This window comes from Punctularia strigosozonata, assembly GCF_000264995.1.
Source record: "Punctularia strigosozonata HHB-11173 SS5 unplaced genomic scaffold PUNSTscaffold_6, whole genome shotgun sequence".
In the NCBI taxonomy this organism is placed as follows: domain Eukaryota; kingdom Fungi; phylum Basidiomycota; class Agaricomycetes; order Corticiales; family Punctulariaceae; genus Punctularia; species Punctularia strigosozonata.
The window spans coordinates 56,777-84,310 of NW_006767438.1; the positions used below are offsets into that span (position 1 = coordinate 56,777).

A 27,534-nucleotide genomic window follows, 5' to 3' on the forward strand; every position below is an offset into this window, starting at 1 on the left:
TAGCGGTGTGATCAAGATAGATTAGCACAACGCCACGCCAGATACTTATGGAGGTGAAATCGGGTCATACTGCGGGGTAGGGAGTCATATCTTCCCCAACCCTACGCAAGTCCAGAGTGAAATGTGATTCAGCGCCGTCCTCTGCGGGGCGCTTGAGGTAGCTTGAGGTTCGCAAGGATACGTGTTGGACGGAACCGAGAGTGAACCGGATACGCTTGCCGGTTGCCGGTGCGCTGTGACACTAACTTGGAATTAGGCACGTTTACGTCATGGTATATGTCTCTTTTTTTGGAACATATGCAGCTTAGCCACTGACATTTCTCTCGCCTCCGTCGTCATATCTCCATCAACGAGTGAACGGGCCAGGATGGATATCCACATCTTCACCATCATCCACCACCACCCCCCTCACCCACCATGTCCTCACTTCACGCAAGCAACATTGACAAGCCCGTCGAGGTCATCCACCCCGATAACACCCCCGGCGCAACACCGGACGTCGTCGCGTCTGCTCTGACCGCTGTCGTTGACCAGTCGGCGGAGCATGGATCCGTGCAGAAGGGCATCCACGCGCCCATGCACAAATTGACCGAGATCCCCCTCGTCCGGAACCTCGTCCCCGGCCTGGAGAAGGTCGCGACCGAGTTCCACGTAGGAAACTTCGTGGTCATGCGCGGGACGGGCGAGAAGTTTTTCGAGAGCATGCCTCTGTACCCGCGGTGAGTACTCGTTTCGGTCTCAGTGCGTAGCACATGACATCTAACGCGATACGCAGTTTGGGAATGCATTTGCTTTACTACGGATCGGCCCAAGTCAAGGTGCTCCACAACCAGCACGTTGAGGAGGTATTGAAGGATTTGTCCATCAAGGTTAGTACCATGGCGCAACACTGCATGGAGCAGGCGATGATGTACCCTCCGCTTCCTCCAGCAAGGGAAGATTTACGACGAGCCGGAGTCTGTCAAGTCCATCCCCTCTTTCATCGAGACGTACTCGATCCAGACGGATGAGCTTCTCGAGCCAGACATCACCAAGTATGGCAACTTCAACGAATTCTTTTACAGGTGCGTTCCTCAAGTATAATAAAATACAGGCTCTTCCTGACTTGCGACCGACCAGACGACTCAAGGATGGTGCACGTCCTGTCCAGCATGCGGACGATCCGACGGCTTTCTGCTCTGCTGCAGATTGTCGGCTGACTGTGTACAACACCGTCGATCTGGCGAAGCAATTCTGGTTCGTATAAGAGCTGTCGTATGACCCTCGAAGTTGGCTCACATACCGACATTGCAGGATCAAGGGCAAGAACTTCTCCATCCCGAACCTGCTGGGCGTCTCTCCCGACTCGGAGCAGGCGCGTCATTTTGACAACGGAGGTCTTGCCATGTAGGACCCTTAGCATGCTCCCGACGACGTGTCGGCCCGTTGACGATGTGACGCAGATTCCGCCTCGCGCCCGCGGATTATCATCGTTTTCACAGTCCGATTGACGGAACGGTCGGGGATGTCGTCGACATACCGGGACAATACTATACGGTCAACCCCCAGGCTGTCAACGAACCCGGCTTCGACGTGTTCACGGAAAATAAACGCTCCGTTCTGTACATGACGCATAAGCTCACGGGCAAGCAGATCGCCTTCGTCGCGATCGGCGCTATGCTTGTCGGCAGCATCGCCTGGACGAAGGTGGGCAGACCTCCTACGACCAAATGTGGAACATGTTTGACGCCTTGCCAATAGGGTAAAGAGAAAGGAACCGAGGTCCAGCGTGGCGAGGAACTTGGCTATTTCGCGTACGGAGGTAGCACTGTCGTTGCTGTTTTCCCTCCGGGCCTTATCGAGTAAGTCCCTGCGCAGTAATATACCTTTCGAGCGACCCGCCTGACGGTTTTCTGCAGATTCGATGACGATCTGGTCAAGAACTCGAAGAACACCATTGAGACGCTGCTCAAAGTCGGCTATTCGATTGGGTTCATGCCCGGTAACTGTGAGTATTTCCGACCTAGCGAGCATGGTCTGTTCTGACCGATTTGCTCGTATGCAGCGTCGTTGGCGACAGGTGACGCGGTGCCGGTCGAGACCGAAGGCCAGAGTCAAGGATCAGGATCGGGAGTCGGCGGTATCGCGAGCGGACTGGTCAACAAGGTCAAGAGCCTTGTTTGAGACGAACGCCGTAGTGATCTAGATCTTGCCGAGGACGAACTAATGTGATACCACAAGGACAATGCTGCTGTTGTAATTTAGCAAGAAGAGACCGCAGCGAATGTACTTTACCGTTACGATTGTTGCAACCCCTTCGAAAATCCATGACAGAAACGCCAGTCGTACCACGTGGCTTCGAGTCCCGACCGGGAGCAGCCTTCGTCGTCACGGTCCCGATCATCCAAGAGCCAGCCTCATCGACTCTTCCTGCTAACCTCGAACCAGAGCCTCGTGGCTGTAAATCAGCTATAGGGAAGGAACTACCATAAACACCACCAGCTCGTCAATATCTGCGACATTGATCCGTAAGGCCTGACGATGCACCTTTGCATTCGTCAATGAAACTTAACACTTCTGCAATCACGAACAGGTATAAAGCTCGAACTGACCTTGTAATTTCCTCCTGGATATACTCCTACTTGCGCTTAGGACGTCCGTCCTTGTGCACTGATATTTACCGGTGAGCGCCTGCTGTCCGCGATAACATGTTCTTAGCTCAGATAAGCTCATGATCATTTCCAAGAATCCCCATGTCTCCCTGCCTTCCCACAGAAATTGCGGAAAGAGTTATAGACTTTTTATGCGAGGACCAGGATGCACTACGACAATGCGCATTGGCTTCTCGCGCGCTGACCGCGAGGTGTCAATTCTATCTTTTTAGACGATTCAACCATGCAACCTTCCGCGACGAGAAGCGTCTTGCCGATCTCACTTGCGACGCCCCCCATCTGGCCAAACTCATCACCATCCTATACGTTGACATCTTCATAACCCTCGACGCGTTTCCCATCCTGCCCAATCTCCGCGTCGTTCACATGCATGGAAAACCTCAGTACGGCCTGCTGCAGGTCCCTGCCTCGCTCTTCAACAAGATCCGTGTGAGCACCCCCGCATTGGTGGACGTCAGAATCTCCTACGGCCATTTGGACGAATTGGACACGCTAGTACAATTACTCCATACCCGAACGAGCATAACAAGCCTGGCTTTGGACACTGTCGCCGCACTCGGTGACCCCATTGAACGCTCACTCGTGGCGCGTCCGATGAACTTGAATCATCTGAAAATCGTCGGCGCCGACGATCTGACGTTATCATATCTATGGACCCACTTCATCGGCCAACTGTCTTCGACGCGCGCCCTATCGCTACGCCGACTCGACATCGAAATAACTGCGAGCACGGTCTTTGAAGCCAACTATGCGCTTAGTTCCATGGAAGCCTTGCAGGATTTGAGAATAATTGTGCTCTACAGTCCGCCTCGTGAGGGTGAGCGGTGGCACATACTGACGGATAAGGTTGGCCGTACTAACTTCCGACTGGTAGGAGCGCTCGACTTATCCCATAATAACGTCCTCCAGTCGCTTGCCTTCTCCGTCGAACTATACGGTGCTGGATCAAGGACCGCACACGATGTGTCATTCATATCTGCATCGTGCCAGACCGTAGCCTCGCCGGACTTCGATCATCTGTCGCTGCGCATGTGCATCGTCGTGAACTCCTCAATGGACGAATTCAAGAACTTGGGTACAGAATTGCAAAGACCAGAGTTCAAGCGCTTGAAAGACTTGGATATTACGATCTCCACCGATCGTGTCCCTGAGTTTGCACAGATTTTTCGGCCACTCGTGGACAAGGGAATTCATGTACATGTCGCTGATGTTGATGGACATTTCAATCTTGACCTCTAAGGTGAGTTCCTCGCGGTGATCGATCTTCTATATATCAAAAACTGCAAGCTCATGAAAGTTTCAACTGCAGGCGAAAACACCGGAACGGTGTGGTCAGTTGTAAAGGCTAATGTTTGACATCAATCGCGATGAACACTCCGTTACATAGATAAGAAATACCTTTATGGAATGTACCGCGGTAGTTACAACGGTAAGATGGGCTCTTGTGGTGCCTGGTATGATCCGGGAGTATAGCCAAAATGTGCATACAACTCCTCCAGTGTCCATGCTGCAGGGCCTGATCCATTGTAATAGTAGCGAAAATCCCCAACGACGTCAAATTGAGCTAGACCTCGTTCTTGACATGCCAAAAGACACCTGACGAGCTTGGCAGCAGCGACGTTCGTATCGCTGTGGCGTCCGAGGAAAGAAAGTAAAGTGATCCATAAGTTAGAGACATCCATGCATGCCGGAGACGGGCCGCTGCCAAAGCGATGGAGATCTGAAGCAAGGACATCATAAATGTTCTCTAGGAAAGCATGCGTCAGGGCTTTTCTACGAGGTTGAGACGGGGTCCGAAGATGGGTGGCGAGGCTGGAGGTGGCATCGAGTGAGCAAATAAACTTCACTGCACTCCAGTACACGGGAAGCAACTCGGTGGAGGTTGCTGTACCGGTTGCCGCTTGATCGCCTAGTTCGATGACGGATGAGATGATCTCGCAAATCTCATCCTCCGGGCATGTTTCGAGTGTTTCTCTCCATGATTGGCCTCCACCCCCAAGCCGAAATCGACCTACGGTGGACGCTGCCACTTCGTGGAAGATATAGAACACAAGGTCGATCAAAGTTCTGGTGGGATTGCCATTAGGAGAGTGTAATATACCAGGCTGGCAAAGAAGACGCAGTAAAGTGTTCAGGAAGAGGGGCCGGAGGTCGATTTGGAGCGTACAAAGGATGAGCATCACGTAAAAGGAGCTAAGATAAAGGTAGTTGACGTTGTCCTCCGTAAATGGTTCTGGATATCTCTGGGGAGGAGAGACACGCTTTCCATGGAGGAAGGAGGAGAGTAAGTGGTACATTCCGCGCCGCTGAGCAGGCCGAAGCGTCCGTAGCTTGTGCGGAACAATGACCTTCAACGCTTCTAGAATTTGGAGAGTATTTTTACGTTGTGTGTATATGTCTTGAAGCTGGTCGCAGAAGGGAATGGATCGCGACCGCGGGATGTATAAGATGGTGCAAATAGCGAGCCAACACCCGCAAAGGCGTTCATAAGGATCATCGGTTTTTGAAAGGGTCAAATCGTCTTCTGTGAGCATGCGAGGCGACCAAAGCGAGATGAGGGTGTCGGGCAAACTTTTTGCACATCCTTTGATTTGTTCCGTATCTAGTTCGTCCTGGGCGGAGACCCAAAGCAAGGCCCAAGATTTCCAGAATGTGCTCCTCAGTTGTGTTCTCCCTGCAACGTGAATCGCTAAATCTCTATGAGCCCAGCTCCCGTGATATTCGCGTGTAGGGTGCGAGGGTGCGTCAAGCAACTTGTTAATCCAGTCGTTCCATATTCTTCGTCGGTGCTCCCTATAAGATGGGATGCGCGAGACGGCAGTAAGTGACCAGAAAATCACTTGTATCGAAGTGCGAGCTGCCAGACCCAGGACGGGATGGATGAATCTTTTTTGTATGAAATCTTTGACGTCGATCAACAGCCATCCGGTTGGAGTTTTATACGGGCACGTATCGATGACCACTGGTAGCGCGATAGCAACTATAGCGCAGGCGAAGGTCAGGGCTACAGCCGCCGTTACTACAACAGCGACAGTTGTATTCAGCGGCCATAGAAGGATAACCAACCCTATGAAGAAGAAAAATACAGAGAGCTGGAGGATTCCGGGTAGAGAAGAGACGATCGTCTGTACTTTCCATCGCTCGAATTGGGTGTATCGATATTGTCGAAGTGGAACAGCGTGTGACGGAGGCGTTACATTAGTCCACAGGATGTATTGCCGCAGCCATTGTTTCGCGGAAATGCCCAATAATGCTGATCCAAGGGAAAGGACGAGGCTCATGAACCAGAGCGCGTTTATGGCTACCATGGAGGGTGACACCGCAGGAATGCTGGTCGCAGCAAAAATTTCAGATGTCGACGGGAGTGACAGTCGTTCAACTATACTCCTGGAGAGATCGAGGGCTATCGCCGTTGACATAGGTGTATTGGCAGGCTGAAGTTGCGTATAAACCTGAACCAGAAAGGAGGTGAGGACCGCAGAGAACAGGCCAGCCTGCAGATGAAGGAACATGAAGCGTGATGTCGCATACGGATATAGCGAAGGTGCATCGCACCAGTATCAACAGGCTGTCTATGTCTCCTGAGTGACCAGTGATCATAGCCTCGTCGTGCTTCTTCAACCGCTCATACACAGCTGCCCATTCGCTGTCGTTCTTGATCTGGGACGCTGAGCTGCCGCTGGAATCCGGCTACCGTGACCATCAGTGAGATATTCCGAAGATTTTAGATGCAGAAATGTACTAAATGTTGAAATATAGGACCTGGAGACACTGAAATGTTCCGGTGCGGGCGGTCTCGGTCGCCGTGGCTGGAATGAACGCCAAGTCTCGGTGTCAGATCAGATAGTCCCTGTGTAGATAGTCCATGTACAGCGTAAGCTATAGTTTGATTTCCGTCGAGGCGTTGCAGCTGAACATACCAGTCCGAGCCCTGGTAACGACTGCAGCTGCAGAAACGGTCATTTTACTGCTGACCATCAACTATAATCTGACCATACCTCGGTAACGTTCGTCATGGTAGTGCACAACGTCTGTCCCCTTTACCAATCAGAACTGGTCGTCGCTCTGGGTCGTGATAGCTCGATGACGATGGCGGTACCCGGAATCGATATTTAGACGCCTGCGGATTCTGATGTACAGGCAGCTTGGGATAGGAAGGTCCTGGTTTCTGATTGATTTTGCTGGCTATTCATATCCAGACAAAGAGAAAGTGGCTCGAGCGTCATGTAGGGCCGGCACATGTTTATACTATATCGTAGGCCTTCGTCGACGGATCGCTGTCGTTCAAGCTACAGATGGGCAAGCGGAATTTCAGTTTCGATCTGTCGTCATCTATATCCTATTATCTTTGTATTTCTGTTGAGGATTCGAGGACGGTCCATCATAAGTGCCGAGGTATACTGGTCTTTGAAACTTCAGATCTTCAGGTGGGGTGACGACAGCTCAGAGGCAGAGCAACTCGCGTGATCCCGCTTTCGTTGTCAATGTCGCTGGTGCCCTTTGCCTTCACGAATCACTACATTATCCTCCACGCTACTTTCGTCGCAGATAATTCAGAATCGCCCGCCTCGCCTCGCTGTGCTCATATTCAGTCCTGGCACCCTCGCATCAGCTTTTGTCCATCGCCATGAGATGCGCTCTCCATTCGCGGCGACGAACGCGTGCATCAACCGTCCGGCATTCCCACCACGAGATTCTTTCGCGCGCGGAAGGGAACATCGAAGGCGTATATAGGGCCCACCCGACGGCGAGATGAGGGAACGACGCCCTCGAGGACTAGTTGCCCAGCGTCGAAGAGGACCATGCGAGCTTGGTTTGCCGCCTGTGCGCTGTCGGTCACCGCGTTGGCCGCCCGTGCCGCCGTGCTGGTCGATTTCCAGGTTGCGCAGCCGCCTCCGCTCCCCAGGAATGCCAAACAATGTACCGTGGAGATCCTGACGTGCGTGGGTCGTTCATTATCTCGTGCGGGGCGCGAACACTAACTCTCTGCACGACGATCTGTCCATCAGCCGTACGTTCGGGTTCTCGTTTGGAGAGTGCGTCGGCGTTACTGTTGCGATCTAACTTCCTCGACTGATCTCCGCCATCCCCCAGTCCGGAAATAGTTCAGTTTACGTGCGTGGGCATCGACTCCACCCTCTGCTCGATATGCTCGCTCACCTTCCACGCACAGACCCCCTACCGATTGCGGTCCGGTGGGCTCATGGGCTGGAATCGAGCTCAACTTTACCGTCACGTCCAACGGGACCCAGTTCGACCGCCTCGGCATCTTCACCTTCCAAAACGTCGAGAGTACGAGTATATATGACCGACTTCGTTCCGTTCGTTAACGGCCTCTTTTCCAGTCTGGAGGACGTCCACACCAGAGCCAACTCGCGGCGACGGCATTATCTGGACCTACCTCAAAGATGTGACCCGCTTCCTCCCGCTGTTCTCCAAACCGGGAACATTCATATTGCAGCTGGATAATCTGTTGGAGACGGGTCTGGACGGCCAGTATGCCAGTACGTGGACGTCGTTTCGAATGTATCTGGGCATGAGCGCTCACACCCCACTCAGCAACCCTGCATGCTACCTTCTTCGCGTCTTCTGCCATTCATCCACCGGCGCCTAGGGCCAACACCATTATCCCCATATCCACCTTGGCCAACAACACCGGTAACGATGCGTCAGTGCCTCCCACGTTTTCCGTGCGTACCAAGTCCCTCGTAGCACGGCCGTCTCTCTCATATTTCTCCACACAGCTGAACGTGACCGTACCACGCAACGCGACCGCGATCTACGCGGAGCTCATCGCCTCCGGCAACGGCAACGAGGAATTCTGGTACTTCAACACCGCCGACGCCTTCGTGAACGACCTGCCCCCGGGGTTCACCTTCCCGGACGGGCCCTTCCGCGAAGTGCGGCTGCTCGTCGACGGCGTGCTCGCGGGTGCCGCGTTCCCGTACCCGGTCGTTTTCACGGGCGGAATCCTGCCCACGGCCTGGCGGCCGATCACGTCCTACGGCGCGCTCGACCTGCCCTCGTACTTTCTCGACCTGACCCCCTTCGTGCCGGTACTTACCGACGGCCAGTCGCACACGATCTCGCTGGACGTGGCGAGCGTTGAGGACGATCGCGCCATCAACCAGAACTGGTTCGTATCCGGGTTGCTGCAAGTCGTTGAGGATCCGTCCGGGAAGCCGACGACGGGGAATATCACGCTGTACGACGCGCAGCCGTTCGCGGTGGGCAACTCGACGGGTAGTTTGGGCGCCAACGGGGATTTGAACGTGACGGTGACGGCGAGCCGGAATGTACATATCGAGTCGGAAATCATCAGCGGAAGCGGGGTCAAGACCAAGGTGGTGTTCACGCAGAACCTGGAGTATACCAACCTGCAGCAGTACCTTGACAACTTGAACATCCAGGTCTGCTTGCGTCCCTTCCTTGTTGATGGTCAACGACTGACCTCAGTCCACCGTATAGAACGTGTTCCAGACGGCGACGGGCAAGGTTCTTTCGACCCACAATGGCATCCCGGTCGTTATCGATGACTACTCGTTCCCATTCAACGTCAACATCACCTCTGCCAACGCTGCGGGTACAGCCTGTACGTTATCTCTGTTATCTCCTCTGCTCTCTTATTCATTCGCGTCGTGCAGTTACCGCGGATTTTGATCACAGCTACAACCGCCAAATCCTACCCGCCCCATTCATATTGGGCTCCACTATCCAGGAACGACAGCTCGCGGGCGGCTTTTTCAACGAGACGCCGTCAGGCAACACGGGGAACGGGACGAGCACCAACACGTTCTCGTACGTGGATACTGCGGGGAATACGTACGACCGGGAGGTGAGCGCGGTGAACAACAACATCACCTCGGACCACCAGGGCGGCAGCCTAGCGCCAACGGCCGCTACGCGTTTCCCGGCGTTTGGGCCGTTACAGCTGAAGGGCTTCGACGCGCAGTTCAGGATGCCGGGGGACAGGAAGGTCACTGGGCGGGGATGAGCGTCGCGCCCCCGCACCCCGCGCAACGCCCACGCACGGCTCTCCCCCATACCAACCCGACTGTTAGCGGCCGTTGTCAGGCTCGTTCGACGACCCGGAGGAATTATAATGTTCGTGCTCGCTCTAGAACGGCTCCGCGTTGCGTGCGTTGCGGTACCGACGACGCACGAGACGCACAGTCAAATGTCTTGTCGACGATTTTGCGTTCGTGCCCCGCAACTGGGGGGAATGCGCGGTTAGCGGTGTCCGGGGTCTCCGTGCGCATATCAATTCTGATTTTCCGTTTACGGATCCGGGGCGAGAACGATCTGCAGTTGCCCGTTATCAACGGTGGTGACACACCTGCCGGAACAGGAAGGGGCTGACGGTGAAATCGAGAGATCGATCGTGGGCGCAGAATCTGATCTGCGCACGGAAAGCCTGTTTCTGCGTGATCTGGATTTGATCCTTACGGCACGCATCAGTGAGCATCAGTGGCGACCGCCCTCTCGCCGGTGTTCTTGCACAGGCTGCCTGCTACGTACGCATACGTATCGTATACGGCACCAATATGTCTTCACGATATCGGCGCATAGGCGCACTGCTTGTGGCGGATGCTACTTCTCCCGTACTGCACGGCCGTATCGTAACCAAGCCCTGAGAGGAGCTCCAGCTTCCGACCGCGCCCTGACCTTCCAGCCCGCGGATTGATCCAGCGCGAGTTACGCCCATCGCTGAAAAGGTACCGTGCGTAGTACGGACTCTGCATTCGAAAACCCGCCTCCTCCTCCTCCTCTAGCCCTCCTTCATCCCCACTGCAACGATGTCCCCCTCACCCGTCGACGCGGTCGCCGTGGCCGAGCAGCTGCTCGAGCTCGTCAAGAAGCGCACCACCTCCCCGCCCGACAGCACCGAGTTCTACGATGAGGGCCTCGCCATCCAGGCCACCGCGGACAAGTACGACGCCACCCTTGCCTTCTCCGGCCCCGTACTCTCTCACTGACGCGATGGTCCTGACAGATTGTTGCGCACCGTCATGGGACCCCTCGAGTACACTGCGCTCCTTGGAGGTGCCGTCCTCCCATCTGCCTGATGGCCCGGAAGCAGAGAAAGTCTAATGATAGATGTATGGGGACAGAGTCGTGCCAGGAGAGCCAGGCCCTGTACTTTGTGACCTCGTTCGGGATCGCGGACATCATCGGCGACGGTGCGCTCGGCATCGCAGAGATCAGCGAAAAGACAGGCGTGGACACGCAGTTCCTCGGTATGAAGCTCGTTTCACGCATGCTCGTGTGCTGAAACGTCGGATTGCGACAGGCGTGGTGATGAGCTGCATGCTCGGCCGTGGCTACTTTGAGGAAGTGGAGACGAACGTGTACCGCAACAACGAACTATCCGCCGTGCTGCGCGACGACCACCCCGACTGCATGAAGAGCGCCATCGGCTTCGTGTGCGTATATCCTTCCGCATTCGACCGCGCTTCTTCCTCCTTTCGCGCTCTTCCCGCGGTCCCTTTCAATTGAGAGAATCGGGAGAGGGGGTACCTTCTACTTCCTTTCCGGGCACTGTAGCCATCTTACTTCCCGATCTGGGCTTCTTGCCCCCCCCCCCCTACCTTCTGTCTCGCGATATCCGTTTGTCTGGGTCTGTCCGCCGATTCGCCGATCTCACGCCCTTTCCTCCTCATCCAGGGCCGACGAGGGCTACAAGGCGGCCTCCCGCCTCATCGACGTCGCCAAGCTCCGCGGACCGTCCGGCTCCGCCGACGTTTCCGCCGACGCAGGCAAGGCGCGCGTTACCGGCACGAACCTCGCCTTCGGCTTCGACTGCTCCGTCTTCGACTGGATGGCCAAGCCCGAGCAGGCCTGGCGCGGCGAGCGCCTCGGGCGCGCGATGAAGCAGCTCCACGGCATGGCGAACCAGAACGTGCCAAAGGGTGCGTTCTCGTTCAGGTATTGTAGGAGCCAAGGAACAAGGAACTGATGATGGGGACGCGCAGACTACGCGTGGAACGCGCTCAAGTCCCCGATCGTCGACTGCGGTGGCGGCATCGGCGCGCTCGAGATGGCGATTCTCAAGGACGAGAAGAACCTTAATCTCGAGTTCACCATCTTCGACATCCCGCAGACCGTCGAGAACGCGAAAAGGGTACGATGCGCGTTCCTGGCCGTTATCGCTCTCTCGTTTCGCTGATATTGATTTGTTTTGCCATGCAGGCGTGGAGCGCGCTCCCCGAACGCTCCGCCTCCCGCGTCTCCTTCGCCCCGGGCAATTTCCTCGCCTCCAGCCTCCCCGACACCGGCATCCCGCTCGGCCGGCCGACGTACCTCATCCGCCACGTCCTCCACGACTGGACCGACGCCGAGGTGCTCGCCATCCTCCGCAACGTCCGCGCCGCGCTCGCGTCCTCGCCCTCCGAAGGCGTGCCGGTCGGCGAGCGCACGCTCGTGGTGTGCGAGATGCTGCTCCGGCCCGACTCGAGCCGCTTCGTAAGGACGACGAGCATGCAGCTCCTCGCGCTCAACAACGGCATCACGCGCACGCTCGATGCCATGCGCGGCTTGATCGAGCAGGCGGGCTTTGTCGTCCGGAAGGTCCACAGCATGCGCGCGGTGGACTCGATCATCGAGGCCGTGGTTCCGGTCTAGATGGTGTGCTCGAGGTCGTTTCGGAATGGAAATGTAATAGAAAAGAACGGGCTTCTTGGGTTCTGTATCAGTATGGAATGATAGTCAGAGTGGGTGTGCGATCATGATGATGGTTACTGTGTCTGTTTGTGGGGCGATACTCTCAGTGGTGCGCTTGCGAAGTCGGTGCTATCTTTGTCTCCCCAGGCAGACTCTAGAGCGTGAAGACAGTCGATCTGGTGATCATGCTCGCAGGTCGAACGATGTGTGAACTCTACTGTTTATCATGGATCGCAGGTGTCGGGTCTATCTAGTAATTGAGCTGTTACCGCAGGCTACCGTGCATACCCTCCCGCACGTTCGTCGTCGACCACATGTGCCGTTAGACGGACGAACGCTTGATGCCAATCCCCCCTCCCCCTGCGCGAAAAGATACGCGAAGTGACTGATACCGGGATCAACTCCTGGTTGCAGATCACAGTGCACTTCTGCGGCTCCGTGTCTTCCTCTGTTGCAGATCGGAAGGTGTATAGAGCAGGCCGATGGTGTGGTACCCGCCCGGTCCTTGATGTATAGATGCCTCATCAGCACCGTAGGGCGACGACGATGACGCGACCGATATCACAAGTACCGGTCGCGCCTTCGGACGCTGTCAGACGTCGTCCAACTGAGCGTCCGTCGCGCTCGTCACCGGGATCGGAGATCGAATTTGCCACGTGAGATGATCATCGGCCGGAGTGCAGCAAGAGGAGCGTGACAAACGTCGGACAGGGTGACACGCCACGGCACACGGGGGCCGGCGGAACAACGGCGCGGCAGCAATAACAGAGGTCAAGATTGCGGGGTATGTACAGCTATTAATAAACCTAGGGAAGACAGAGCGATGCGAGGAGTAACGATGTGTGCGTGTCTATGAGGCATTTTAGGACATGGCGTATGGCGCGTACTTCCAGTAGCCGGAGTAGCGCTTGGCGAGCATGTAGGGGATGACCACCTTGCGGAGCATCCAGGGCATGGGCGGCCAGGAGTCCTTCAATTCCGGAGGAGTGTGGCTGAAACGGTCGTGAGTCAGCCCGGAGACAGGGGGTCTTCCTCGACATGGCGCTGCAACGTACCTGCGCATGAAAGGCACGAGCAGGAAGGGGTCGCCGTGCGATTTGGCGTGCTTATCGAGCGCGAGGTTCAGGTCGAGAAGCTCCTTCTGGTCAAAGTCCTTCATGTTCTCGGGAGCGAGATGCGCCACCTCCTCGTCCAGGTGCTGGTACTGAGACAGGGGATGTCAGCGCCTTATCTCGCGATAACGTTGGAGCGACCTACGAGCGGATCCTTGAAGCCGGTGACGATCGCCTTCAGCTCCGCGGCGTCAAACTTGGACGGGTCCGCTTTGGCCGCGGTCAGCTTCTCGGTCAGGGTCTGGAGCGAGGAGTGGATAAGCTTGTGCTGCTCCTGCTCTTGCGAAAAGTCGAGTTTGCGGTTCAGGAACGGGAACACAACCTCCTCTGGAGAGCTCCTCGTCAGCATATCGGGCGCCTCAGGATCATCAATCCGATCGCAGGAACCAGGGCGGTACTGACCCTCCGCATCGTGGTGGCCCTCGATAGAGTCGACCCAGGCCTGGCAGTAGCCGATAAAGTTCTTGAGGTCGTCGAGCGGCGGGTTGTCGAGGTGGGAGACGATGATGTCGTACCCAAACTTGAACGTGTTGTGGGCGTGGATCATGTTGTACTGGAGCATCTCCTCGACGGGTTGCTTGGACGCCATGGCGGGTAAGACGGTGGTGGAGGAGGTGAAGGCGAAGGCGCGGATGCGTGTGGTTGTTAAAGAGGAGAGAACACGTTGCAGTAAGCAGTAATAAGCGCGTCCGCCCGCGCGAAATTCCCAAGAGAAGGTGTTCCAGACGAGCCCGCGCCCGCGCGTTAGCGAGCCCGGGGCCAATCGCGGCCGCGCCGTTTGCATCACGGCCCACGCCGACGAGCGGTCTGATGCGCCTAATCGGGCGAATGTCCGCGCGTCACGGAGGAGCGTTCGCGTGCGCTCGCGTGACCGGCGGGTGACCGGAGGTGACGGCGGTGACGGGTGGTGCCCCGATGATTGTGGCTGTGGCGCTCCGCCTCCGCCTGTTGGCATCACCGACGCACGCCCTGGTCGTGATGCAGCTGCTGCACGAACTCGGTCGTCCATGCGTCGTATCGCCCCCAGAATCAGGCCTGATAAGTCGTCCATGGCGCGAACACCTCCTCATTAATAGACTCTCTGCCTGGTGCAGATCCTTCCACTCCCTATCCAGGGCCATTCGTTCGGCTTCCCCGACCTGAGATCCCGCAGCGCTCTCAGCGTCCAGTCCAGGCCCTTCTCTTCCTTGTCTATACATACTCTTCCTTCGTTCCGACTTGTCTTCTTTTTCTTACGATGCCCGCCCTCTCCAACTTTGTTCGCGACGCTGCCGCAGCCGCCGCCCAGGCGCCTAACGCATCCGCCCCGAATGTCGCCCAGATCATCCTGCCGCCAGGGCTTACTCTCGCCCAGTACGAAAACATGCAGTACTACGCCGTCGCGATCGCGATCTGCGTCGCCTGCGCGTTTGCGCTCGTCGGATGGGACTAGTGAGTGCCGTTGCTTTGATTGATCCGGGGACGCGCGCCCTAACCCGCCGATCTTGGCCAGCGTCGTCCTCCTCCGTGACGAACTCAAACTTTACCAGACCAGCAGCAAGCACCTGTGGAAGCAGCCCGCCACATGGGCGTGAGTAGTCTATCACTTCCCCACGCCCGTGCCGTTACTGATCGACGCCGTCTCCCTTCTCAGTTTCATCGTTCTACGATACTCGGCCTTCGTGTCTACCCTTTCCGCGCTGTTCTTCACGTCGATCCAGTCGGATCACTGCCAGACCGCGGTGATCGCCTCCCAAACCGGCGTCGTCCTCGTCGTCGCCTCGGCCGGTATCATCTTCTGCAGTCGCGTCGCCGCGATCTACGCCAACTCCAAGCCGATCATCGCCCTCCTCGTCTTCCTCTGGGGCTGCATGGTCGCCTGCTGGGTCGCCGTCGCGTCCCAGTACAGCGCAGTCACCGGGCCCGCGACGCCCTTCGGCTCCAACTGCCAGATGGCCGACATCGTCTCCTGGGCGCCGATCTCGTACGCGTCCCACGTCGCGTTCGACGTCATCATCCTCGTCCTCACCGTCGCCAAGCTCACCACCAACGCTGGCGGCGGCTTCGGGGCCCACAAGCAATCCGCCATCAGCCGGCAGATCTACCGCGACAACCTCTTCTACTTCCTCGCCACCACCGCGACGAACATCACCGTGCTCTCCATCCAAGCCCTCGACGACTCGTACGCGCTCATCAAGCCGACCGCCGTCCCGTTCTCGACCGTCATCACCGTCACCATGGCCCAGCGCGTGTACCTCAACCTCAAGCTCTACCACACCCGCGCCCAGCGCGTCGAGGCCGGCCTCCCGCCCTCGTTGCCCTCTCACTCCCAGACGGCGTCGACCGGCAGCGCCGTCGGATACCCGCCCCGCCCGCCGCACGGTCCCTTCGTCGTCTCCCACATGGCGGAGAACGGTCGCCCCGGCGTGCCCTACCATGCTCGCGTGCAGAGTGCGGACTCGATCAAGAAGGGTTACCCCATGACGCCTGCCATCTTTGTCCAGCGTGAAACCCTCGAAGGATGAATCACTCGCGCCAGCATTATATATTTATAGCTTTATTTATGTTTTTTATCATCGGTGGCAGGCCTAATCCCCCGCAGTGTATTACAGTAGTTGACTCTTGGAAGACGAAGAAGGCATGTAATGATATGCTGAACACGCGATACTTCTTTTTTTGTTTTATACACGCAATGGAGACGTGGAATGGACTTCGCAAGGCAATGTCGGCGCTGCCATGTCCGCCGAGAGCGGAACAGCCGTGGCAATTCATAACGTATCCTCGACAAATGTCCTGAGGCATGAGAGTCGAGCAGCAGTCAGCGCAGCGCCCATGGCAATAGATACAGGTCGGTAAGTATCGGCGCCACGGTTAACTGATAGTATAGGCTTTTCAGGCTAAAAGCGAGGCAGATCCTCGCACGCGGGGGAGATTGAGTGGTTTGGGACCCCTCTCGCGGGAGCAGACCGCCCATGGCAGTAATGTATCTTCCTCGTGCGGAAGCATCCGCTGCGCGCGCAGGCGGCAGGGCGCAGGCAACCCCATATCGATGACCGCCCGGGTGTGCAGCTCGTCGCCGGTTCGCTGCCAACGGCGGAGACAGAAAGGACGTATGAGTGTTTGGAAGAACTACGGTGACGGCCACAGGAGTAAGATACGCCGACAACGGAGTGCCACGACAGCGCCAGCTCTCGTCGCGATGAGTCAGACGATCGAGGGAGATCCCATGAGGCAAAAACAACACGGCGGGCTAGATCGTCCGTCGGTGGTGGAGGATGAGCGCTGAGCGCTGAAGATCGGGATGGAGGCAGAACCGGCTAGAACGTCCAACAGAATGGGACAGCAAGTCCCAGAAAGATTGTTGTATTATGAGATTCTACGCCTCCATCGCGCCGATGGCTTCAGTGGTAGCGATCGACCAGCGCAGCGGTGGGCGGGGTATAACCATCGTCCGGCCAGTCGACGTTGCGTCAGGTTAAGCTTGACGAGGATCCAAGGCGGGAATGAGTGGAGCTGTGCGATTTTCGTTATGAATACTCACCGCGTCGCGATAAGGTAATCCATGCGACCGACGCTGGCCGACTTTGGCGGTCTGCCGACTTACGTTCCTGCTCGCGAGCAGAACGAGGACCCCGTAGAGCATGAACGACCCTGCCTTGGCCTCTCTCGTAGCGCCAAGAGACTCTCCATCGCAGATTCGTCACCACAGTCGACAGCACGTCAGCGCGCAGGCAGCAAGGATGCATACTTACGTCGCCCCTACCGCGCGCGATACGCCCCAAGACGCCACGCACCGCTTGCGCGACGACGTACATAACGCAACGGCGCTATTAGCTGACTGCAATGGAACCGCCGGAGGACCGATACGCTCCGTGACTGAACGTCCGCAGCGGTCGCAATTCGAAAAACCCTCGCCGCCGGGTAACAGAGATCGCGACCAGGATCTCTTCTCAGATTATGCGGAGGAAACGCAAGCTTTTTCTGCCGATGTACCCCGTCGCTGTTGCGTCGGATCCAGGGTGGGATCGCAGCACCGAGCGAGGATATACGTACGGCGACTTGAGTCAGACAGAAGAGAGCGCTCAGCCCAAGGTCGGGTGAGGCGAGCGCGAAGCCGGCGGTGCGGCGGCGCGACGGCCGTCTGGACAGGCTCCTATGACGATGCGGGCTCATGGGCATCGGCAGAGAGGGAGCTTCGTTCGAGATGTACGAAAGGGATAGGCTTGGCGGAGACACATGACAAATGGGCATAAGTGCGCGCGGCGGAAGGTGAGTATAGATAGGGAAGGAAGGCTTACTTCCGGATGCCGCAGGGATCTGGCTTCGCGCGCGTGGTCCGAGAACCCCCAACGCCCTAAATAAGGAGACTTCGTTCGCGCATTATTGGAACGAAGTCCGAAGCCCTGAGCATTTGAGCTCTGAGATCACGGTGGGCGAATCGCTGCCCAGGGCGGTGGTGGTGGATTATCCTTCAGAAAAAGACGAGGGGAGACGATCGAGAGCTCTGGGATCCAAACGGATGGCGGCTCTGCTGGGACCCCATAGCACCAGACTCGATACATGCCGGTGATCTGTGTTGAACGAGGGACATTCGTGATAATACCCCGGAACCGGAGCTATGACGAGGCGCAGATGCAGAGAGATAGGCAACCTACGAATTGGCTAGGGATCGCATCGGCATTTGTTCACCGTCGGGCATCCGGATTGTATAGAGTCACCGTAGAGCGTGCGGTGGTGTTGTCACTCCGACTCTGCTTTAGAGCGCTGGTCCAATATATTTGCCAAGGAAACGGACGTGAAATACGAACATACGCACGCAGCAAGGCGACCCACGACAGCATATCGTAGCATCGCGGGATCTCTGCTTGAACGCAACGGAATCCCGGCCCGGGCTTCGCGGGTGCAGAAGTCGTAATTATCAGTATACCGTCCTATCGCGCCGCGCGAGTTGGGTAATTTCAGCTCGCGGGGCTAGAACTCGGCGGGCTTCGTCGCTCCTTATTCGGTGCGGTCATGGGAGTCAGAAGATATAGCAGAGGAAGCGTAAGGGGCAAGGTGGGTTCCTCTTACCGCAATTCAGATCGCAGTATGAATTGGCCATGACGAGAAGCCCAGAAGCCTCGAGCGCCTTGCCCTTCCTTCGCCGGCGTACCTTTTACGGCCGTTCGCGCACGAATGGAAAACGGGATTTTGTGCGTCGGTGGGTGGGGGCGGCTTAGATGGTACGCCGACGCGGGCGCGATCGAGCGTGGTGGTATCATGTCGTACTCGTCAAAGACGGCCTATCCGTTGCCTGCGTATAACGTGCCGTCGCGATTCAACGCAGGGAAAAGCACGTCGACCCTGAGAGTCTCTGGAGCCTGAAGTGGCAGCGCGACTTCCGGAGTCGAAGAAGGCTCGTATGTCGATGATTCAATCATGACGCTTTGGGCACTTCGCGGCGTGCGTTTGCAGTAAGAAAGATGGTGAACGGGGGCATAATGCCCTATCTGGTGGCGTCTTGTTGTAACCCACGCATATTGCGGCTCTCTAAACAGGGTGCGCGCGCGGATCGACCGCCGGTCGATCTGGTTTCCGCGCCGTGAGGGGCGCAAGGCGAGGAAAGACAGTTGCGGGGTCTCTTTCTCTCTTCTCGTCGCGTTCACCGAGGTGCCGATCGGGATACGCAGGGTCGACAAGGAGCAGCACGCTGGATACGGTTTGGGTTTTGCCTTCGTGTACCACAAGATCTACTGCGTGCAATCTCGTCGGCCAGAGCGTGGGGGCGGGTCGATATTGCGCGAGTGAATACGTAGCTTTGGTGCTCGTGATCTGGGGCGCGAATACGTAACGCGATTTGTATTTCGGACAGCTATCATGCCGTCGTTCTCATGACGGGGTCGGACGCAGCCGTCGAAGAACAAACTCGGTTAGGCAGACTTACCGCCGAGGTCCGTGTTGAGCGTAGCGCGCGGGTACGTATGACTCCCATCGGGTGCTTTCGCGGAAACGCATCAGAGAACATACGCATACGCGACTTCCGTAACAGGTCCCGCGAGGAAGCAGTAATGGTACGGGGCTGAGCGGTTGGGGGATCTCTGGGGCCACGCCGACTATCACAGACGTTGTTTGATGATCTTGGGTTGCACACGGCTCGACGGACTCAGGAAGTTCGATGGGGCGATGCGGTAATTGGGACCGTGCGATTCGCCCGCGAAGGCAGACGTTATCAACGTGGCGGTGACGGGTTCGGTGGGCGATGGAGCTGTCCGGGGTCCCGGGGCGCGCGGCTGCTCTGTTGGGATCAGCCAAGGCCCGGTAGGGCCGCAGCTTGCGCTATCGTCCGTCCGGGATGTGCGCCAGAGGCGGGGGTCGGGCGAGAGGCGCTATCGAGCAGTGCGATCTCCATGGCAAATAGCGGACCCACGTGGACCCGGCCCCGAGAACCACCACCATCCAAGGCACACACCACTTCGCCCACCGGCGAGTCCAATAACCAGCCGGCCATGGTACATATGAGGGCCCTCCTCCTCCGTCTGCCCAGCACGCCGACTGCCTCAACTGCAGCCCAATCTTTCCGTCCTCCTATCAACCAGACATGGCCCACGCTGCCACCCTCCCCGACCTCCTCCGCACCCGCGCCCGCGCGTCCACCAACTACATCGGCTTCCTCGCACCCGGCGACGCGCCCTCGACCACCCTCTCCTACGCCGACCTCTTCGCGCGTGCCGAGCGCTATGCTCGTGGCCTGCTCGCCTCCGGCCTCCAGCCGCATGCCTCCGACGTCGTGCTCGGTGTCTTCGAGGACCACGAGAGCTACGTCCTCCTCTTCTGGGGCTGCTGTCTCGGTCAGTGCAAACTTTGCTGCTCTCGTTCAACTCGCCCGTCTGCTGACGCCGCTGCTTCTCAGCTGGCATCCCATTCTGCCCGCTCGCTGCGCTGCACCCGGATCCCAAGCGCCAGGCGGACCTTTTCGCGCATCTCCAGTCGCTCTTTGACGGCCCGCTGCTCGTCACCTCGCCCGCCCTCGCGGAGACGGTGAACGCGCTCGCACCGACGCTTAAAATCAGCACCCTCGCCCAGCTCGACGCGAGCGAGGACGCCGCACCGCTCCCCGCGAGCTCGCCTTCGGCCGAGGAGCCCGTCTGCTACGTCCTGACGTCAGGTAAACGCGCCTTTCGTTCCCGAGGTCCGAACCGTTCGCTCACGGAACATCCCCCGCAGGCTCGACGGGCAAGCCCAAGGCCGTCTCCCTCAGGCACTCGCAGATCCTCGCCGCCTGCGCCGGCAAGAGCGCGCACCACGGCACCTCCGCCTCCTCGCGGTTCCTCAACTGGATCGCGTTCGACCACGTCGCGTCCATCACCGAGATCCACGTGCATGCCCTCCTCGTCGACGCCGTGCAGTATCACATCTCGCCGACGGCCATCATCGTCGACCCCAAGTCGCTCCTCGACCTCTGCTCCAAGCTCGAGATCACCTACTCCTTCGCGCCCAACTTCCTCATGGCCCGCATCCTCAAGGACGACGCGATCGCGCCCCTACCGCCGTCGCTCGACCTGTCGCGTCTGTCGGCGTTTATCTCCGGTGGCGAGTCCGTCCCGATGCCTGTTGGCGTCGCGTTCGCGGATTTGCTCGAGCGCTTTGGAGCCAAGCGGAACGTCCTCCGCGCCGGCTTTGGCATGAGCGAGACCTGCGTAAGTACCCGGCGAGCAGCAAACGTCCCCAGGAGGTTTATTGATCTATTGGCAATCACAGGCCGGCTCTATCTACGACACGACGGATATCCCGCGCACGGTCGACCCTGCAGGCCCCGCCTACCTCAACCTTGGCACCTGCGTCCCGGGCATGTCGATGCGCGTCGTCTCCGCCACCGGCGGGCTTTGCGCTCCTGGCGAACCCGGCCAGCTGCACGTATCCGGCGCCAACGTCTTCACGCACTACGTTCGCAACCCCTCCGCGACTTCCGAGGCGTTCACTCCGGACGGCTGGTTCGTCACTGGCGACCTTGGCTACCTCGACGTCTCGGGCCACCTGCACATGCTCGGCCGCGACAAGGAACTCGTCAACATCAACGGCGCCAAGGTGTCTTCCAAAGACGTCGAGACTTACCTCGATGACGCGAACCTGCCCGGCGGCGCGCCCGACAACCTGACCGCCGCGCCCGTGCGCATCCCCGGCGCGGACACCGAGACCTACCTCATCTTCTACAAGCGCGACCTGGCCGCGGACGAGGACCTGTCCCCGATACGCGCTCTGAACGACGCGATCCGCGACGCGTGCACGGTGCTCATCTCCGCCGCGCCGCACGCGGTGCTCCCGCTCCCGTCCTCGAGCTTCGTCGCCACCGCGCTCGGCAAGGTCTCCCGCGCGCAGCTCGCCAACGCCTACCTCCGCGGTGACTACGCCGCGATCGAGGATAAGTTCAAGGCGGCGGCCGAGGCCGGCGAGGCGCTCGACCTGACGGACCCGATCCAGGTGCTCGTGCGCGACGCGGTCGTGGACGTGCTCGAGCTCTCCCCCGGCGAGATCACGCACGCGACGAACCTGTTCGACACCGGCGCGAGCTCGATGCACCTCATGCGGCTCAAGAAGGTCGTCGAAGAGCGGATGGAGATGCACGAGATCCCGACGATCGAGCTCCTCCGCCGGCCGCGCGTCGGCGCGCTCTGCGCCTTCCTCGCCTCGCTCCGCGACGAGCGCGCGGCCCACCCGCGCGAGGCGCACGTCTACCAGCCGCTCGTCTGCCTCGAGGCACAGGGCTCGAAGCCGCCGGTGTTCCTGATCCACCCCGGCGTGGGCGAGATCCTCGTGTTCCTCAACATGGCGCACCGGCTTCAGGACGACCGCCCGGTGTACGCGATCCGCGCCAAGGGCTTCGACTACGACGACCAGCCGTTCAAGACGCTGGACGAGACCGTCGCCGTGTACGCGGACGCGATCGAGAAGGCGTACCCGGCGGGCCCTTACTACGTCGCGGGCTACAGCTACGGCGGCGCGATCGCGTTCCGGATCGCGCAGCGGCTCGAGGCGAAGGGCAAGAAGGTGGAATGGCTCGGTATCCTCAATCTGCCGCCGCACATCCAGTTCCGGATGCACGAGCTGTCGTGGACGGAGGTGCTGTTCAACGTCGCGATGTTCCTCTCCCTCTTCCCGCCGCAGGCCATCCCGGCGACGAAGGCCGAGTTCCGGACGGCGTTCCCGGGGATCGCCGGGGGAGACGCCGAGCCGTCGGACCCGCTGTCTCCGATCACGTGGCTGCTGTCGCGCGCGGACCAGGCCCGGCTGGCGGAGCTCGATCTGCAATTAGGGGCGTTCACGCGGTGGATCAAGGTCGCTTACGAAATCAACCGGACGGGACGCGAGTTCCTGCCATCAGGCAAGGTCGCGGGGGCCCTGACGACCGTGTTCTGCGCGGTCCCGCTCGAGAGCATGGGCACCCGCGAGGAGTATAAGAACGACAGGCTATCGCAGTGGGTCGACTTCACCGGCCCCCACTTTGAGCTCATCGACGTCGACGGCGAACACTACACCATGCTTTCCAAGGAGAACTCTGCCAGCTTTGCCGACAAGATGCGCGACGCGATGCACCGCGCCGAGGACGTCGCGAGCAAGCCTGCTGCTGCTCCCGTCATCGCCGAGAAGAAAAACTTTGACGAGGTGCCCGTGATCGACTTTTCGCTCGCCGAGAGCGATCCCGCCAAGTACTACGAGCAGCTCCGCTTCGCGCTCGAGGACGTTGGCTTTCTGGTACGCGCCCGTCGCTGCTCTGCGTAATTGCAGTCACGGGAACGCTGACGATGAACCGCGCAGGTGTTCTCAAACATCCCCGGCTTCGAGCACGAGTTCCAGACCGAGGTGTTCGACGTCGCCCGCAAGGTGATGAGCAAGCCCCAGGAATGGAAGGACTCGCTCAGCACGGCCAACTCGTACTCGCTGCGCGGCTACTTCCGCGCCGACTCGCTCCCCGGCGTCCACAAGGTTCGGGCGATCTGATTTCCTATCTCGGTCTTTCGAATCGGCATCCTAATATGGACATTTGCAGGCGTACGCGGAGGCATACCGATTCGGTGCCGACTTGCCCGCTCCTGGCGAGGAAGCCCCGTTCTGGCTCAAGCTCCACGAAGGTATGGGTCCCACTCATGCGCAGCTCACCATCCGCAAACCACTGATGGCCGGATCCAGGCCCGAACCAGTGGCCCAAGGAGGAAGACGTGCCCCACTTCCGCGAGCGGATGAACGCCCTCTTCGACCGCTACCACAAGCTCAACATGGACCTCAACCGGCACATCTGCAACCTCCTCGGCCTGCACGAGACCGGCCTCGACGAGTTCTTCCCCGCGCCGACGCCCGAGTTCAACTCCGCCATCTGGCACTACTTTGCCTGCACCCCCGAGATCCTCGCCGACGCCAAGGCCAAGGACGGCTTCGTCCAGGGCATGCACGAGCACCGTGACCCCTCGACGTTCGTCACTTGCCTCATCCAGTCCCGCCCCGGCCTCCAGGTCCAGAACCACCAGGGCGCCTGGATCGACGTCCCCATGGTCAAGGGCGGCGTCGTCTGCAACATCGGCATGCAGCTCATGAAGCTCACCGGCGGCAAGCTCGTCGCCACCACCCACCGCGTCAACACGCTCAAGATCGACGAGGACCGGTTCACGATCCCCTACGTGCTCTCCACCAAGCTCGAGAAGGAGATCGTGCCCCTCCCCCAGTTCGCCAACCCGGAGGCGGCCAAGGCCCACATCGTCACCAACCAGAAGATCATCGCGCTCCAGGGCATCAAGGACCCGCTCCTCCGCAGCGGCTACGCCCGCCTCAGCCTCATGCCCGCCGCCGCTTCGCGCCTCTACCCCAAGGAGTTTGAGGAGGCCCACCAGCTCGGCATCGTCTAGACGTCCCGCCCATCCTTAAACGTCCACGGTGGCGTTGTATCTATTCCAAATCTACCATGTTGTCTTGTATGCTCGGAAATTGCTGTATCCTATTAGAGTGCTTGTACATATACGCTGTATAACGGATCTTGCTACTGAAATCAATTGGGTTACGTGATTCATCAATGAACTCCGAATGCATTATAGAACGAACGATGACGCAGTTCGGTTTCACCGTAATACGATTCATTGCCGATTCCGACGGTTTGCCTGAATGTATACATAACGAAACGATGCCGTTGTATACGTAGTCGTGTTCCATCTCAGTGTTAATCGAGACGGGCGATGTCCGTCGTAACACCGTCAATTCAATATACAGCCAGTTGACTTCCAGGGTAGCGCCTTCAATCGAGTCAGAGTTGTGGATTCTATCACTGCAACGTTTGGTATGGTACATAATGGGGTGACGTTATGATACATTTGAATTGTGCACCTAGGACCATTAGAAGAGACCCTTGAGTCTCCCTTTGACAAACACCTTATCCAACGGAACGGCATTGACATCGGAGTCGCCGTTCCGCCACCGTTGTACTAGATCCTTCGCCTCCACCGGATTGACGTCCTTATCGCGTGTGCCGACGGTGATATGCAGCCGGCCCGCGACCTCCTTCGGTAGCTTGACCAAGAACGCCACGCCCTCCTCGTACGGATCCGGCACGTCCTTGGACACCGCGAGGTCTTCCACTGTGAGCGCCATTACGCGGTCGTCCCAAACAAGGTGGCCGAGCCGGAACGAGAACAGCGGCGGCTTTGTCGACGCGTGTAGTGTCGTACACCGACCCCATAGGTCCTTCTCGTGCGGGAGAGATTTGGAGTGCACGATCGTGACATGCGGCCGCTTGGCGACGCGCTTCTGCTCGACGAGCTTGTCCCAGAACGCCCTGCCTTCCGCCGACACCTCCGCGCGCACGATCGCGTCATCCACGACCTTTTCCACGTCCATCTCCGGCAACAGCCCAAAGTATCGCGGCGTCGAGGCGTCCTTCTTCCCCTTGTTCTTGTCGGGGTGCTTCACCGTCGGCGCGTACCCACGCGCGACTGTGAGGGCCTCCGCAATTCTGTCGTCGCTAGGAGGCGGTACGCCGAGCACGCGCACGCAGCCGTCGACAGCGCGGCGGAGCGCCTGCTCCGGGGTATCTTCCAGGCTCATCTCGATCGACACGTCGACCTCGTCATCCCCGAGCTCCTCGGAGCGCTCGAGGAACTGCCAGAGCACGTCTTCGTGCGCGCGCGCGAGCGGGTCTCCGCGCAGGCTCTGGTGGTTGTCTCCCCGCGCCAGGACGCGGTCGCCGCAGATGCGGTGGATCGTCGACGGCGGCTGGTCCAGCGCCCAGTTGAGCGCCATGAGCCGCACGGGCGGCTGCATGTGCTTTGTCGCGTCCCGGAGCGCAGTGCGGTGCATGCGCAGGTGGTTGTTTCTGTTTGATCATGAAAAAAATGCGTCGTCAACATGTGGACGGGAGGAGGCTCACTTGTCCGCGATGACGACGTCGTGGGTGCGCAGCAGATTAACCACGTTCTTGACGAACGTCTGGCCCGCCTTTTTGCCCTGCACGTCGTCGCTCTGCGTGTGCCCGAAGCCAAACAGGTGCGAAAGCGCGACGGCGATGCATGTTTTCCCGCATCCAGGTATTGCAACCGGCACAATGATCGTCTTCCCGAACTCCTTCTTCTCCTCCCTGTCATTCAGCCCGGCATCCGCGACCATCCGCGTAACCTCCTCCACCGCCGCCTCGCCCTTCTCGCTTTTCAAGTAGCGCAAGAACCGCTGACGGGTGGCAACGATACCCTTGTTGTTCTGGTATTCCTTGAACGCCGCCGGGTCCCTCTTGATCTCCTCCCGCACCCAGCGCACGTAAGCCTTCGTCTCCGCGCGCTTCATCTTCGACTTGGGTGGCTCCTTCCCGGCGAGGATCGCTCTCGTCACCTCGCGCCAGTCACGGTACATCATGTACGGCTCGTCGAATTTGACCTTGAAGAAGAAGGACGAGCCGGGCTCGTACGGCGACCGGTCGCGCGTCGTGCGCCCGTCAGTGGGTGGCTCGGTGACGTGCGTCCGGACGACGAAGCCCTCGAGCGGCTCGCCGTTCCAAGACCCGGTCTTGCCGATCTCGTCCGTGAACGCTTTCACGTCCGGGATGGAGCGCAGCACGGTGGACTTCGTCGGGATGAACCCCCATTCGTGCGCGAACTTTTCGACGGTCTCGGGCTGCTCGGTCTTAAAGTGCCGCGAGTTGGCGTTGAGGCCGTGAAGGTGTAATCCGGTGACTTCTGGACCGTAGGGGAGGACGTGCTCTTCGAAGGAGTCGTCGCAGAGCTGAGGGGCGGTGTCAGTGTGGGTGCACGCGAAACCCGATAAACAGGCGCACCTCTGCTACCGCAGTCCAGTTCTTCTCCCAGAGAGTTCGCGCGAGTTCCTCGGGCGCTTTGCCCTTCGACGCAAGGTGCTTATGTAGCCACTGTTCGCCGACTTTTGCGTGTGGCGAATCAACCGAGTGCTTGGACGTGACGAGCAGCTTGTCTGCGGTGAGGGCGGCAATGAAGATGATGCATCCATTGGACTTGAGGGTGAGCGTGTAAGGCGAACCTGTATGCCTCTCGAGCGCAGTCCACTGTCAGTCGAGTCAGTTGATCCGAGTAGAAGGTCGCGTGCACAGCTACACACCGTGTTCCACGGGACCTCGCCGATGTTGAAGAACTTGTCGTATCCTCTGGCGACGATCTTGTACTTGTCCCCGATTTGACGCGTAAACAACCCGCGGGCAAGTGTCGGGAACGGGCTGGGAATGTCGTAGTATTTGAACTCGTTCATCTTCCAGCTGCTGATTTTGATCGTCGGGTCTGCGGGGGCCGGGTGTTCGGACGCGCGCACGAGCTTTCTGTTCTTATTCGAGAGCGCGTACAGATCCAAGACGAGCTGCGAGTCCTCTTCCGAGATGTGGGAGGCAGCCATGGTCGTCACTAGTCGTCGTGGCAGGCTAGTCACGGTGGGTCGTAAGAGCGGGCGCAAGCCCAGTAAGCTTGTAGTACGGACTGTTATGGTGATAGTCGTGCTCTCGAGCTGAGGCGAGCGAGGGGGTTGTGTATGTTTTTGTGGTTTGTCGTAGATGAAGACATGATCACTGAGTCGCGTATGCAGCGTGGCGGCACCGGAAGTCGAATCATCCGACGGAGTCTGTATCTTCAGTATCCGATTTGAGGACCGGTGAAGGGCTTTGC

The 27,534-nt window shown here is 58.6% G+C and overlaps 9 protein-coding genes across 9 annotated transcripts; 6 read left to right on the top strand and 3 right to left on the bottom strand.

Moving 5' to 3' along the window:
* Positions 1-576: 576 nt before the first annotated feature.
* Positions 577-2,295, top strand: PUNSTDRAFT_102181 (uncharacterized protein; the record flags this gene model as incomplete). The annotated part of the gene is made up of 9 exons (XM_007383353.1): positions 577-719; positions 776-869; positions 931-1,064; positions 1,120-1,236; positions 1,294-1,386; positions 1,443-1,686; positions 1,741-1,841; positions 1,899-1,987; positions 2,045-2,295. 9 exons carry the CDS (start codon positions 577-579, stop codon positions 2,161-2,163), a joined length of 1,134 nt encoding a protein of 377 aa, XP_007383415.1. The 3' UTR covers positions 2,164-2,295.
* Positions 2,296-2,732: 437 nt separating this feature from the next.
* Positions 2,733-3,890, top strand: PUNSTDRAFT_133905 (uncharacterized protein; the record flags this gene model as incomplete). The annotated part of the gene is made up of 2 exons (XM_007383354.1): positions 2,733-3,468; positions 3,526-3,890. 2 exons carry the CDS (start codon positions 2,733-2,735, stop codon positions 3,888-3,890), a joined length of 1,101 nt encoding a protein of 366 aa, XP_007383416.1.
* A 1,973-nt stretch (positions 3,891-5,863) lies between these two features.
* Positions 5,864-6,293, bottom strand: PUNSTDRAFT_20898 (uncharacterized protein; the record flags this gene model as incomplete). The annotated part of the gene is made up of 2 exons (XM_007383355.1): positions 5,864-6,145; positions 6,207-6,293. Coding segments are annotated over 2 exons (369 nt in total), but the record flags the coding sequence as incomplete, so codon positions are not given.
* Positions 6,294-7,421: 1,128 nt separating this feature from the next.
* PUNSTDRAFT_102182 (uncharacterized protein) lies at positions 7,422-10,166 on the top strand. The gene is made up of 9 exons (XM_007383356.1): positions 7,422-7,590; positions 7,661-7,687; positions 7,746-7,766; positions 7,825-7,943; positions 7,997-8,155; positions 8,211-8,341; positions 8,396-9,061; positions 9,120-9,243; positions 9,296-10,166. The coding sequence occupies exons 1-9, from the start codon at positions 7,454-7,456 to the stop codon at positions 9,643-9,645; spliced, it is 1,734 nt and encodes a 577-aa protein (XP_007383418.1). The 5' UTR covers positions 7,422-7,453; the 3' UTR covers positions 9,646-10,166.
* A 251-nt stretch (positions 10,167-10,417) lies between these two features.
* On the top strand, positions 10,418-12,452 carry PUNSTDRAFT_126030 (S-adenosyl-L-methionine-dependent methyltransferase). Its single transcript, XM_007383357.1, has 7 exons — positions 10,418-10,581; positions 10,645-10,694; positions 10,763-10,888; positions 10,942-11,074; positions 11,316-11,560; positions 11,624-11,772; positions 11,841-12,452. The coding sequence occupies exons 1-7, from the start codon at positions 10,448-10,450 to the stop codon at positions 12,270-12,272; spliced, it is 1,269 nt and encodes a 422-aa protein (XP_007383419.1). The 5' UTR covers positions 10,418-10,447; the 3' UTR covers positions 12,273-12,452.
* Positions 12,453-13,046: 594 nt separating this feature from the next.
* On the bottom strand, positions 13,047-14,060 carry PUNSTDRAFT_102186 (uncharacterized protein). The gene is made up of 4 exons (XM_007383358.1): positions 13,826-14,060; positions 13,569-13,750; positions 13,367-13,515; positions 13,047-13,303 (listed from the first exon to the last, which is right to left on the bottom strand). The coding sequence occupies exons 1-4, from the start codon at positions 14,010-14,012 to the stop codon at positions 13,174-13,176; spliced, it is 648 nt and encodes a 215-aa protein (XP_007383420.1). The 5' UTR covers positions 14,013-14,060; the 3' UTR covers positions 13,047-13,173.
* Positions 14,061-14,389: 329 nt separating this feature from the next.
* PUNSTDRAFT_143460 (uncharacterized protein) lies at positions 14,390-15,999 on the top strand. The gene is made up of 3 exons (XM_007383359.1): positions 14,390-14,854; positions 14,916-14,993; positions 15,057-15,999. The coding sequence occupies exons 1-3, from the start codon at positions 14,661-14,663 to the stop codon at positions 15,925-15,927; spliced, it is 1,143 nt and encodes a 380-aa protein (XP_007383421.1). The 5' UTR covers positions 14,390-14,660; the 3' UTR covers positions 15,928-15,999.
* A 3,980-nt stretch (positions 16,000-19,979) lies between these two features.
* PUNSTDRAFT_126033 (acetyl-CoA synthetase-like protein) lies at positions 19,980-24,437 on the top strand (the record flags this gene model as incomplete). The annotated part of the gene is made up of 7 exons (XM_007383360.1): positions 19,980-20,229; positions 20,292-20,546; positions 20,606-21,078; positions 21,140-23,131; positions 23,195-23,362; positions 23,427-23,508; positions 23,567-24,437. 7 exons carry the CDS (start codon positions 19,980-19,982, stop codon positions 24,274-24,276), a joined length of 3,930 nt encoding a protein of 1,309 aa, XP_007383422.1. The 3' UTR covers positions 24,277-24,437.
* A 320-nt stretch (positions 24,438-24,757) lies between these two features.
* On the bottom strand, positions 24,758-27,268 carry PUNSTDRAFT_67333 (uncharacterized protein; the record flags this gene model as incomplete). Its single annotated transcript, XM_007383361.1, has 4 exons — positions 24,758-25,733; positions 25,788-26,632; positions 26,685-26,927; positions 26,981-27,268. 4 exons carry the CDS (start codon positions 27,266-27,268, stop codon positions 24,758-24,760), a joined length of 2,352 nt encoding a protein of 783 aa, XP_007383423.1.
* Between the last annotated feature and the right edge of the window lie 266 nt (positions 27,269-27,534).